The sequence below is a fragment of the Neofelis nebulosa genome, chromosome 14 (genome assembly GCF_028018385.1).
Source record: "Neofelis nebulosa isolate mNeoNeb1 chromosome 14, mNeoNeb1.pri, whole genome shotgun sequence".
NCBI classification, from domain to species: Eukaryota; Metazoa; Chordata; class Mammalia; order Carnivora; family Felidae; genus Neofelis; species Neofelis nebulosa.
The window spans coordinates 57,202,441-57,216,107 of record NC_080795.1 but is presented as its reverse complement, the minus strand read 5'-3'; the positions used below and the strand labels follow the sequence as shown (position 1 = coordinate 57,216,107).

The window sequence follows — 13,667 nt, the reverse complement described above, 5'->3', positions numbered from 1 at the left end:
AAACTTTGTTTTGTGACTCTAAGAATGTAAAACCCTCTCCTGACCGCCTGGCTTTGGTTTGCTGGCTGTAGTTTGCAAAAAGCTGCTCTAGTTGAACCTGATGTATTAACAATGCCAAAATCCCATTGCTTGAGGGGAGTCCTCTCTGCACAAGTTCAAAGCCAGTTAAGGGATAGGCTGAAGGAAATCAGACTGTTAGCTTTAATATTGATAAAGGCAGAGGGGCCAAAACAACAGGCATCCTGTGCAGCTACGGGTGTCCTGCAACAACCATGGCCATGCTCTCAGCAGACTTGCCCTGTAATACTGACTCTGCAGAGGAGGAGACCAGCCAATATGTTCTTTAAGCAGAATGGCCCCCAGCCCGGAGTAAGGTTGAAGTTCCCCTCCTGGGCTGATCAGTCTGGAAAGCTCATTGTACCTTGGGAGTAAGGGTGGAACCAGCCAGCCAGCGGTTAAACAGAATCCCTCCTCAAGCAATCATGGGCCAGGAGAAGAAGCCTCTGCTCTGTGATACTCCACGTCGCCAAATCCACTGACTCGTTTTTCTTTTATTACCACTTGGCAACACTTAACCCTGTTGAACACTTTGCTTTAATTGAAGCTCTTCGCCAGTGGCTTCCATGGGACTACATTCACTGTAGCCACCCTCTATGCGATCCTACACCTTGGCATTCTCCAGACCTCCTCTTTGCCCATCTTGTCTCATTCTGTATAATTTTCTGGGTGATATCATTTTCTTAGAGAATATCAGCTATCATCTTTATGTTTTCAATACTTAAATCTCCATCATTAGCCTGGGTCTGTCTCATAACTCAGAACTATAAAGCCTAAGGTATCCCCCCTATCTTGTGAACACCAGAACCATCATCTACAAATTTACCCGAAACATTGGTTTCACCCTCACCTCTTTTAGGAACATAGCACATTTGGGGCTGAGGTAGCAAAAAAAAAAAAAAAAAATCTGCCTCTGTGCACCATCAGCAACTCTAACAATTCAAATGTAAATCATATAAACAGATAAAGGTTGGTGAGAGAGTATTTTACTTAGATGAGTGGGTGAATGTGTTTGTACAGCCGTCCCTGTCCCGTGTATAAAAATACTTAATTTGGTGGCAGCATAATCAAGGTTGATTTTGAGTAGAATGTCAAAGCCTGGCAGTGAGTACAACAATTTCCCACCTGCATATGTAATTTCTCATCATTATATAAGAGAAAATTTCCTTTGCGCTTTTATCGTAAATGAAAGCAGGGCCGCCATCATTACCTCTAGAGATAGCACCATTATGTCACATTTATATTACTGTGTTTGAGAAGAGTAAATCTGAATAGCTACAGTAGTCACATATGTCCACAATTTGTTTTTAAGATATTTGACAGTGGTGGATCTTATTAAAAGATGGAAATAAACCAAATACCTTAAAATTCAATAACCATCATGTTTATATCAAGAAAACATTCACAGTGTGATTTTTGTAAAGCTTTTCTAAAAATGTTTTGTCATTTCTGTCTCCTAGCACCCTGTGGAAGTCGTTCAACGGGTTCAGAAGGCACCGTTCTATCACCAAACTATCCCAAAAATTACAGTGTGGGGCATAATTGTGTTTATTCGATAGCAGTTCCCAAGGAGTTTGGTAAGTAATAGTCATCTCATCACGTAGTATTTCATTCCAGACATCCTTTGTTTTTCAATATGTGCTATTCAAAAATGTTAGTTTTTTATGAACATTTTCACTATTCATAAAGTACTTTACTTGGCAATTCTTTTTAGATAGTAGCTTTGTAATAATAAAATTTTGAGGTCATTTTACTCAATCTGAATTTACAGTCAAGTACACAGGTGAACAACAATATAAAAATGAAAACAGGATTGTTTTTAATTTTTAAAAATAAGTACATCCAGTAACCTTGCAAGTGCCTTCATGTCAGAATGATATAAAATGGGAAATTACCAGAGCATAAAGCAAAGTGTGCTCTGCAAAATATGCATACAGTCAAATACAGAACTATTATAATAATGGCAAAGTATGTACAAACCAATCATATTGTTGTATACTTTTTAAACACATTTGCAGAAAGAAACGATTTTGGTTTCAAGCACCTAGTTTCTGGGACAGCAATGAATATAGAAAGACAGCAAAGGACATTTCAGCTCATCTTGTCAACCTGACAATCTGTTCTGCATTGGCACTGAGAAGACAATGTGTCCTTTGCTGCCTTCACATCTCCCTGATCACAAGTCTTAGAAGTCACTTACCTGGCTTCTAAAGGTTTTGTGTCTGAGATCCAGCTGGATCTCACCCAGGTTAAGCTCTGTTTATGGATAGGTAGGCAAAGGAAATTTAGTGAGCAGTAAAGTATGGGAGAGAGGTTGAAAGTTCAGACTTCTACAATTTAGATTTATAGCATTGTGTTACATGGTAAAGGATTTGCCGTAGCTGTTATGAATGTCTGGGTCTGAATGACAAAGTATTTTAGCAGAAGGACATGGATTTTATCATATCAAGATTTTTGGATCACATCTTGACTTAACGTTTCTGCTGATATATAAAATAAGCTGATGCTTCCAGTCCAATTTCTTATAACCTGATATCACCCATATATCCTCCTTCTCTCTCTTTCGAAACAAGTCCAAGATCTTCAACTTATTTGAGAGAATGTTGTCATCAGAAATGAAATACTAAACCTTTTATTTAACCTTGAAATAGAATGGTGAGGCCAGCATTAGCAAGGTGGCTATTTCTTTACTCTACAAAATATTTCTTCTTCCTAGCATATTGATTGGTTAAATCAGAGTTGAACTCTTCGAGAAGAGAATGACGGTTTAGAAAGAAAAACATTATCCACCCTAATTGTTTATTTATTTTTTTCCTTTTGTGCCTCAAAATAGTCTTTTTCTTGTAAGAGGGGTTTATAGTCCAGCTGCCAACAATGTTGCATGGATGCTGACAGAACCCTAGCAGTGATGACCCAGAAGATTGCCTGGTTACCTCAGTTCTCTTTATAAGCCATTAATTTGTTCTACTATAATCTATTCTTGGGATGTCATGTAGCCAAGAAAAAGGAAAAAGGAAAAACAGGCATTTCCTTTCCTGATACGTAGACATATTTTATAGTAACCTCTAGATGTTCAAAAAGAGAAGGAAAAGTACTGATTAAAATAATTAACAGGTTTCTAGGGAATGGAATCTATTCGAGCAGACTTAATGTAAGTTAAATGTAGACTTCTTAATGTAAACAATGCAACTGATAATCAGTGGTTTTTAATATTAATTTTTAAACAAGTCTTGGATTATTTGTGGGTGAAATCAAATGTACTTTCATTTATTAGTAAGGAAACTGATTTTATTTGTGTAAATGTTACATCATTCTGTATTTCAAACTACATAAGAAGTCAAACAAACTTGGAGTCCTAGTTTCAGCCTGTCACATCTTGTACCTATCTGTCTTTGGACAAGTTACATAAACTCTTTGAGACTCAGTTTCTTTATTTGTAAAGTTGAGGTCATTATGTCTACAGAGTAAAGTTGTTGGGAAGGATGAATGAGATTGTATAATTATAAAAGATGTCTCACATAGTTCATGTTCGTTATGAGTTTAAAAAACGCCAACTTTGAGGTCAGATTTCTGGATTCAGAGCACAATTCGTTACTCTTTTTCACTTAGACAAGTCCCATCATTAGCCTGAATTTTACTTTTCTCCTCTCTGAAATAGAGGTGATAAATGTCTACCTCATAGGGTTAATTTATAATTAAATGATACAGTATTTGCACGTGATTGTGTAATAACACGTAGTTAAGTCATATACACACAGAGATTCACATACACACACACTTTTATTTATGTTCACATTTGTAGAGGTCCTGCCACCAGTTACCAAAAATGTGGAAATAAAATGACCTGGATTCTGGATTTATTAGTCTTAAGAGTAACATGGCTAAAAATAAAACATTTATATTATGTAATTAAAGCATAAAAACAAATAGTTTGTTTTACACCTTCAGTGGCTATCTAATCACCTAATAACACCTTAAAGTTTTCTGGGAGCAGAGTAGACGAATTAAATGAATACTTATCATCAACTTCTTCCTACTCCTACTTTTACCTCTTAAATGTGAGATGATCAAGCAATAGTCATTGAGTATCGACAAATCAAATTTCTGTTTTGCTTCTTCTTCCTCCTCTCATTTTCAGTTTCCTTCTGTTCCACTTTGAGCTGTTTTATGACTCTTTGGTGTATCACTTCATAATGTACCAGTTCTCACTTTTTCTCTTCCTGTCACTTATCTTAAAATATAATCATTCTTTCTTCTGTATCTTTTATAGGCTGACACTCTTAGAATTTCACTTTTTAATCATTTAGCATAATATCTGTCAGATACACTCAATTCATTCAAGGGAAAGCAGCTTAACAAAGGTTAAGGTTCTAAAGTTATATAAGGAGAAAATCACATATAATCAACATTACACATGGAATATGTTAAATCGCCCATAAAAATCATCTACATAATTTTGCATGAGCCATGTAGTCACTGAATAATTCTTAACAGGAATTTATCCTCTAATGTCAGAACAGCTGACTGTTTCTTTAGATAATACCAGATGAGCCAGCTTGATCTTTCATAGGTCATATGCTACCACATTACTTTTATTTATTTATTGTTGCCCAGTGTAGAATTGAATTCATATCGGTTAAATGCGAACAGAATATGAACTTACTTTACCAGTTGATTGAATGAGTATTATTTTGCCAGTCAATTTCTATCTTTCAGTTTTTATAGATAAGAAAATTGTCAATTCCTAATGCTTTCATAAGTGTCATTGGATTTCATTTGAACTTCAGATATTAGGGTCTCTTTGGTGATATTCATTCTGCAGGATTATGGTTGTTTTATATATGTAGAAATATAATAATTCTGGGTCATTGGATAACATTTTTTGATAGTTGACTTCCTTCTAACAATTAAACTATTTCACTTGGATTTTTGGGTTAAAAATACCCTACCTTTAATAAAATATGTTTTATTTTTCCTTCATTTTTTTTTTTCAACATTTATTTATTTTTGGGACAGAGAGAGACAGAGCATGAACGGGGGAGGGGCAGAGAGAGAGGGAGACACAGAATCGGAAACAGGCTCCAGGCTCTGAGCCATCAGCCCAGAGCCTGACGCGGGGCTCGAACTCACGGACTGCGAGATTGTGACCTGGCTGAAGTCGGACGCCCAACCGACTGCGCCACCCAATTTTTAATTACCAGGTGTCTCCCCTTTATGGTTTTACTGTTTAAGTCTTCCTACAATGCATTGTTTTTAAGGGCTAAAACATGCAAGGCAGATTTTTAATTTTGACTTTGATATAGATAAGATGCTTTATAACATAAGAAAACTGTTGCCATTGTTAGAGGAAAAATTTTTTGTTAATAGGTATTTATACTTAGAGTGTAGCAGCCAAAATCAAGTTGTATGGAGTGAGGACTTACAAACATTGGAGAATAAATGTTTGGACTTCTATTTCAACAATTTTGGCTGAGAAAAAAAAGAAGGAGCTAGGATGGCAGTGAAATGGGGGGCAAGTCAGAGGCTAGTGTTTATGTTTGTTTTCTCTTGGGATAGAATATAATGGAATTTTCTTACTTTAAAGCCCAAGAGAAAGACACAATAGACAAGGAAAAATTAAAGATTTTAGACGGACCCGCTGGTTAAAACAAGATGCTTAAAATGGTTAAAGGAGATGAAAGTCCTGTTTCAACTATAATTCAGAAGAAATGGTTCATAACTAGTTACATAATACCTAAACTGGTTTCACATGGAATAGCACTCCTTGACATGATTATCCCTTTCCAAACTCCCCTCCTGCCCCCTTCTATCCCTTCCGTCACCCATTCCTTGCATTCCAGGGATTATGTGTAAAAGAGAATGTATTAGTATCTGAGGGCTGCCTTAACAAAATATCGCAAAGTCAGTGGTTTAAAACAACAGAAATTTGTTCTCTCAGTTCTGGAGGCTAGACCTCTGAAATCAAGCTATCAGTAGTGCCACACTCCCTCTGAAGGCCCTAGGGAAGAATCTTTCCTGGCTTCTTCCTAGCTTCTAGTGGCTTTCAGCCACCCTTCACATTCTGTGGCTGTAGTTGTATCACTAATTTCTGCCTCTGTCTTCACAAGACCTTTGCCCTGTTTGTGTGTCTCCTCTGTTTCTGCATGTATCTCTGTCCTCTTTTCTTTTAAAGACACCATGTGTTGGATTTAGGGTGCACTTTAATCCAGTATAATTTCATATAAATATTTAATTATATCTGCAAAGATCCTGTTTCCAAATACAATGACATTTTAAGCTCCTAGGCAGATACACATTTTGGGGGGTGGGGAACACTATTCAACCCACTACAGAGGATGAACTATATTACCAGAGTTTTATGTAGAAAATCTTAGACAAAAATTATCCTATAAAACATGTATCAAATATTAGCTGTGTAGAATGCAAACTGACATTTAGATTTCTTGGAGAATTCCAACATGAAAATCACCTTGAGGATATCCAGAATAGTCTGTGGTGACTTAACTTTGTGTTTGGGCTTCCAGATAGTTTCACCTCCTAAAAGGCCCACCGTGATTGCCTATTTATCAAGGACAAAACTTACTTTTCCCCAAGACTGGCTTTCAAACGTGGAATCTTGGAAGTATGCATGAACTTTCTCGGGTTTTTCTTCTTAGTTTTCCCAGTTAGCCCTCTCTGTATCTTCTGTTATTAATGCAGTCTCTTGGTTGTATAGGTTTCAAGTTCATGAACTCCTAAATCACACAAAGTTGTCAGGCTGGTCTACTCTGTACAGGGGGTACAGACAGTTACTAAAACCTTTTGTTTATTGCTGGGAGAGAGGTTTGGGGTTTGTTTGTTTTGTTTTAAGTAGCTGACACCACCTTGAATTTCTTTCCTGCTTCTTCATAGTTTGTATTTTTTCTGATTCACAACTGCTATTTTTCCTATCTTTCAGTACAGTATGTTTCCTCGAGGTCCATTAAGAAACATCTTTCCCTATGATGTTGCCTTCAATATGGGGTTATAATTGTTTTTTTTTTCTCAGACTATACCATGATATTATATTAACAACACTGATAATGATTAGATAATGAATATTTCATTAATTCTTATTATATTTGTTCAATTTAGTATTTCCTTTCCATATTATATACTTAGGTTATTACATAATGATTGTTAAATGCAATTTATTTTTGTAATATCATATCTTTCACCTTTCTGTATTAACTGTTAGTCTATAAAAGGTAGTATTTAAAAGTTCAGATCTCCTTAGAATTTAGAAGGAAAAAGCAAAAGCAGTGGATTGGAACTAAGATGTATACACGCTCACACTATATATATATATACATATATAAGGATTACTTGTGGGTATCTGGACTTTGTAATATGTACTACTGTAGTTTTGAGCTATGGATGGAAAGTCAACTATTCTCATCTTTTGTGTTAAAACTAATAGCCATTTTTTTACTCCGTGTATATTGTCCTTTAAAACTCAGACATATATCCACCCATTTGTCTTTTGATCTTATATCTAGGTGGTTTTCAATTATCTATTTTATTCAGCATCCCTTACAGAATTTATGTTGTCATCACCAGACTTTATACTTAATTCAGTAATTTATTGTCACTACTTTCCCCCATATTATAGTGACAAATGGTTTTGAGATTATTTTTGTATGCTCATTAGGTCAGTAAATCATTTTACTGGCATTCTGTTTTTCCTGATGTGAAGATTTCAATAATGAATGAACTCTTCCAGTCGATAAAGGCTTTTTATATTTTATATTTAAAATGTATGACACCAGCATCAAAATCAATGATTAGTCTTTTGTAAATGTTGAGTTCACTTCTTTAAAAATGACAAATGTTCACAAAATGTGTGTTTATCCAAAATGTGTATTTACCACTTATCATTATTTGTTATATATAGAACAATTACAAAGAAAAGTGTGCTCTCTTATTGTTTTAAAAAACTTATGGTTCTGTTAATGTCAATATGGAGGGATGTGTATGTTAATTTTATGCCTATAAGAGAGGAAACCCTTAGGTTTGAGCCCAACATTTGAGAGTAAGGAAATGTCATTATTGTATGTATTTATATTTATATTATTTAATCCTTTGGGTACCACTCATATAATTAGATGAAACCATATTTAGTCACCAGCTAGACCAGGATCCCCCATCCAAATTTGATTTGGATGTCAAGACTTATGACACCACACATGCACTAAGAAGGTATGAAAAGATGTAGGTATCACTTATAATAATGAGACTTTCTGGGAAGAGCAGAGCACAATCCAGAATTGGATCCAGTGAGATCCAAAATTGCTTAAGGAAACAAAGAAAGCTGACTGGCTTTGGGTTTTATTCTGGTGCTAGAGGGAAAGCTCCCTCACAATAGTCAGAACTTATGTGATTTGAAAATCCCATTTGTCTAAAGGAAAGTGTATCCTGCCTTTCTTATTAGCTTGCCCCATATAAGGGGCAAAAAGAGAAGTGGAAGAGGTATGGCTTGGAACTTGCCAGTGATTAAACATCAAAAATGGATCAGACTTTATCACAATTCACTCTTGGTGTTTTTTTAAGTGAAATGTGTCATATTTTAACTTGTCTAAATCACATTGTCACTTTATAAGGCTTGTATCCAGAGACTTAAGGGACATGACATTTCCATTGAATGTCTTGTTGCAGAGCTCAGCATTTTGTATTGTGAGAAGTGAAATGGTTGCCTTGATCACTGTCGGTAACTACGAGAGCTCTAAAAAAGATGCGAGGTATCTTGATGAAGTCTTAGTATGGTGGCTTTAGTATGTGTGGAGATATGTGTAGCATCAATTTGTATTTAGGGAGTGTCTGAGACAAAATTCTCAGAAGTGTTTACCCCATAAGGGGCAACCATATGCTCAGATAATTGGCAATGGCTCAAGGGTCTAAGACACGTTCACCCGGGCTATTTGTTAACTATGACGTCCAGTGAAGGGTGACTGTCCAAAGTTTGGGCAGTTGTACTAATCAGTGAATCTTTTATCAGAGATATCACGGTTAAGGTATTAAAAGAAGCAGTTTTCCAGGGTGTTCATCATGTTGATGATGTTGGTTATACTGTCTGACGTATACAGATTCACTTTACTATTCACTCAGTTGATCTCCAAAGGCTACTCAGGGAGCTAAGGGATTCAGAAGAGGAACCTCTGCAAAAGCATGGCATCTGGCAAGGAATTAAGGACCAGAAAGGCCACACCTTCATGTAGGTTGGGGTAGGTCAAAGGGCCTAGTTTTAGCTCTAATATGTAGGTATAATTCGCATTTTTAGCAAGGAGGCTTTACTAGCCATACCGAACTTGCAGAATACTGCTTCCAAGACTCAAGGCACAATGTGCAGCTGAATATAGAGAGCCATGGACTCAGAGCCTTTGAGAGCATTTTTTTCTAGGAGATCCCACCATGCAGCATTGCCACTGCAATAGCATGGGACTTAGAGGGGAATCTTCTTGTATCAGAAGTTCAGGGGCAACTTATGCCTATCATAGGGAGTCCAGAGACTCCAAGAGCCATGAGGGAACTTGCTAAAGCCTCTAGAGTAATCGAGTCTCTAAGGGACAGCACTTGTTCTATTATAATTCAGGGGTCTAGAGATATTTTTGTAAATGGCACCATTCAAGGTAGGCCTGTTTACTAAAAACAGAATAAATTACCTTAAGTAAAATTATAAATTAGGAATATGTTGCCCTCAAAATCCAAAAATTCCTAAAAGACATTTGAGCTGTTTTAACATTGTGTTGCCATGTGTCATTAGTTCTTTCTTGGAGAACCTGGCTGGCTCAGTCAGTGGAGTGTGTGACTCTTGACCTCAGGGTGGGGGGTTTGAGCCCCGCACTGGATGTAGAGATTACTTAAAAATAAAATCTTTAGATTTTTTTTTTCTTTCTTAATGGTGTCAGAAATAGAGTGGCTTCAGGCTGACCAAATAATTCCTAGGGATTTAACTGAGGTGACAGGGCCTTCTATTATATGTAGGTAAATGGAACCTTACAATTTGTGAGCTCTTTTGTATTTGTATGTCTTGAATGATTGTGGCAAATGAATATCCATGAAGGAAGGTGTCGTAAGAGTGATGTCATTGCCTGTGCTCCTCAAGAAAGTTGGACACACTGATAATTTTGCCAACAAAGACGTGAGCAATGGCTGAGCTTTTGAAGACCTTGTGGGCAGCCAGGTAGAGGTGTCCCATCGAAGCTGAAGTCAAAATGTGTTGCATTTCATCATAGCTAAAGGCAAACTATGGCTCTGAGTCTGGAAATTGGTGTTAAACATATGAGCCAAATAAATAATAACAAAATATTTACCAGCTAATGATTAGATGGAACCAGTAATTTCAATGATATTGATTATGGAGATTTTAATGGTTGGAACCACAGAACCATGGTTGCAGTAATCCACCATGAGGTACCATTCATTTTTCCCAGGTTTAAGGACAACCATATTGGTCTGTTAAATGGATAAATATTGGATATAAACACCCTTCTCTAAATAAATCTTTTGTGATGGGTGTCAGTCTTTGAAGGCTCTGTTTTAACTTATATTGGACCACATTAACTATTTTAATTATTGAGAAAGGCCCATAGTGTCTCAGTTTGGCAAGCCTTCTATAAATTCCAAAGACATAATTTAATTTAGTACATTTTTGATTAGAGTTTCCATGACTGCTATGGGATATTTAGGCAGGACAATAATTCTGATGATTAAGATAATGCATACCTCTTTGTTCCACATTTTATATTTCATAACTCCTTTATACTATAGGGTGTGCCCTTCTTTAAATTTACTGAGATCCCAAAAAGGACTATAATTTGAACCTCTGTAATTGTATAAGGCCATGAAGGTTTGCTAGTTGGTGCATCTCAGTAGATATTAAAATTAACTCAAATTCCATGTTGTAGAGGTGCAAAGGACAATTAGAGACATTTTAAGTCTTGTAGTAAATTTTGGATTTCTAATTGGGTCAAATTGTGGATCTCTTTTTCAATTTTCTTGTCTCCTCCTTACCTTATATCTAGTTTGTTTGTTTAATGGTTAACTAGATACAGTTTGGAGGAGAGGGAACCTCTTTACCCTGCTTGTATTTATAACATTGTTTGTCTAGAAAGCGTCAAATCTGTAACATGAGGGTTAAGAGCTTCCCCCACAACAATTGTTTCTTTATAGGGCTTAAGGATCTGGAATTTAAGCAGAGTTTGAATTATCTCTTTAATTTTCCCACATGGCTGTCATGTGTTTTTGTTTGTTTATTTCTACATAAGCCTAGGATCAGGATCCTTGTTATAAAAAATCCGGGCAGCAGTGATAATGAAAACATTTTCACGGAGTCTTACTGAATCAGCTGCTTTTAGGAGTGTAGACCTCAGCGTGCCACGTGATTACTGCCCTTCCACACGACTGGCCACTCAACAGCCCCATGTATTGCACAGGGTATCAGTACTTTTCCTGAGAATTCTATGGGAGAAGGACCACAATCAACAGTCATAAAGTAAAAGTGTTCCTCTGAACTTTGCATTAGTCACAGCTTATGCTGGAGTCAAGACACATAATTCCACATGAGGCATACAGATAGGACCAGGCTAAGACACACCCCAGACATGGTACGGTGGTACTGTGGTCAATTTAAGGACAGCCTTAACTCTTGTTTCTAAATGACAATTGTTAAAATTTCTGGTGTGGGTTGATTAAATCTGTGACGAAGATTCGGTAGAACTCAGCAAATACAGCACAAAGCAGCAGAGCTCAAACTGCAAGATTGGTAGGGGGTAAAGGAGCCAGTTACTAAACCACGGCAAGAGAAGACAGACTCTCAGTCCTGTGATTCATCTCCTGGACACCTCCTCATGGCATCCCTTGTTGAGTTTGTGCTACAGTTGGTTTGGAGCTTAAGACAGATGGCACCACACAAACGATAGGGACCATGAAAACTTTTATCACTCACATAATGAGGCTTTCCAGGGGGAGGAGTACAGGCTTCCAAACACGTCCAGAATGGCACGAGAGAGCAGGGAAAGAAGATGGACTTTGGAATTCTGCTGGGGTAATAGGGTGGTGGTGGTGCTAGGGTTCCTGTGCTCATTCAGTGCTAGGGTGGTTTCACCCTCCCACTAGTGCCGAACGAAGGAGAACTCAGGCTTTGTGATCTGCTTGCTCGGCTGTGTGGCAGAGGAGGAAGGGGAGCACTGTGGCTGGAAATCTGTCAGCAAACATCAACACAGGCCTTTAGCCTCTTTAATAAAAACTGATTTAGAAAACTGCAATTTCTAAATTATATAATATCATATCTTAAATACATTGACATGTATCATCACTTCCTATTGCCATTATGTTCTCTTTCCACTTAAAAAATTATTTCCTTTCAGCCTCCAAGAAAATGACTATAATATGCTCTAGAATGTTATTAGCTGAATTTTTTTAAGGTTTATTTATTTTTGAAAGAGAGAGCGCAAGCAGGGGAAAGACAGAGAGAACGAGGGACAGAGGATCCAAAGCGGACTCTGTGCTGACAGCAGCAAGCCTGATGCAGGGCTCGAACCCATGAACCATGAGATCATGACCTGAGCTGAAGTCAGACACTCAACTGACTTAGCCACCCAGGTGCCCCTACCTGAATTTTTTAAATAGCTGCCAAATTATCTATTAGGTCATTATGATAAGTGTATATTTGCATTGATTGTGTACTGGGTGTCAATGTTGATGTTTCACATTTCTCTCATTTTTTAAAAAATCAGTTATAGGAAATAATTTATGCTTAAATATTCAGGAGAAAACTTTGAAAACTATAGTGCAGAAATATAAGTCTAGACATTTTACAATAATTTGTTTAAATGGTGATTATGTATCACTATATTAGTATTTTTCCCATTCATATTCACTTTTATTTTTTGCTGTATTTTATCAAGATGATAAATTCTGTGGCTGCCCCCATCAGTCTGTTTAGTACCAATTAGCATCAGATTGCTGAAGATTATTTTGAATTAAAGTTCAGAGTCATAGGGTCAATGATGGCAACCAAAATAAACTGAAGAGAAGATTGGACAGTTATTGCGGAAAACTGGAAAAAAAACTGAACCGGGAGACCAAAGGTCTGAATTGTGGTCTTTACCTGCCTCTGTAGGTAGTGTAAACTCGAGTAAGTTATTTAAGCTTTCTGGACCTCAGTTGGTTGTTTCTTTTCTTTTGTTTTGTTTTGTTTGACCTATGAGAAGCTCTGATTCAATGGTCTCTAAGGACCTGCCCAGTAAAAAAAAAAAAGAAAAAAAAATGGGGGCAATTTACTTTTAAATTCAAAGAGTATGCATTGGCAGCTAGAGAATTAAAATATAGGAAAGTACTACCAACCATTCTGAAATTCAAGTCTGATGATAGAATTACATGGATTTGTGTAATTTTAGTCAATGCCAAAAATGACTATAAATTTAGTATAAATTCTGAATCTTGTGTGTTCCTGAAAAAGTAAAATAAGTTATGTAACAGTCTTGTTCTACATTCCCCTTTTTAAACTTTCTTTCGTTTTCTTTTCTGATTTTTAATGCATCAGAATGTCCTGGGTAGTCATCTTTAACTTTGTCACCTCTATCATGAAAGTT

General features: G+C 36.7%; 1 protein-coding gene across 6 annotated transcripts in view; it reads left to right on the top strand.

Moving 5' to 3' along the window:
• CSMD3 (CUB and Sushi multiple domains 3) overlaps positions 1-13,667 on the top strand; it is a 1,263,431-nt gene that overhangs the window by 1,011,183 nt on the left and 238,581 nt on the right. For all 6 annotated transcript variants that reach the window (XM_058698868.1, XM_058698869.1, XM_058698867.1 and 3 more), the window contains one exon: positions 1,518-1,634. In XM_058698868.1, the coding sequence (XP_058554851.1) occupies positions 1,518-1,634 (117 nt within the window). The remainder of the gene's footprint in view (positions 1-1,517; positions 1,635-13,667) is intronic.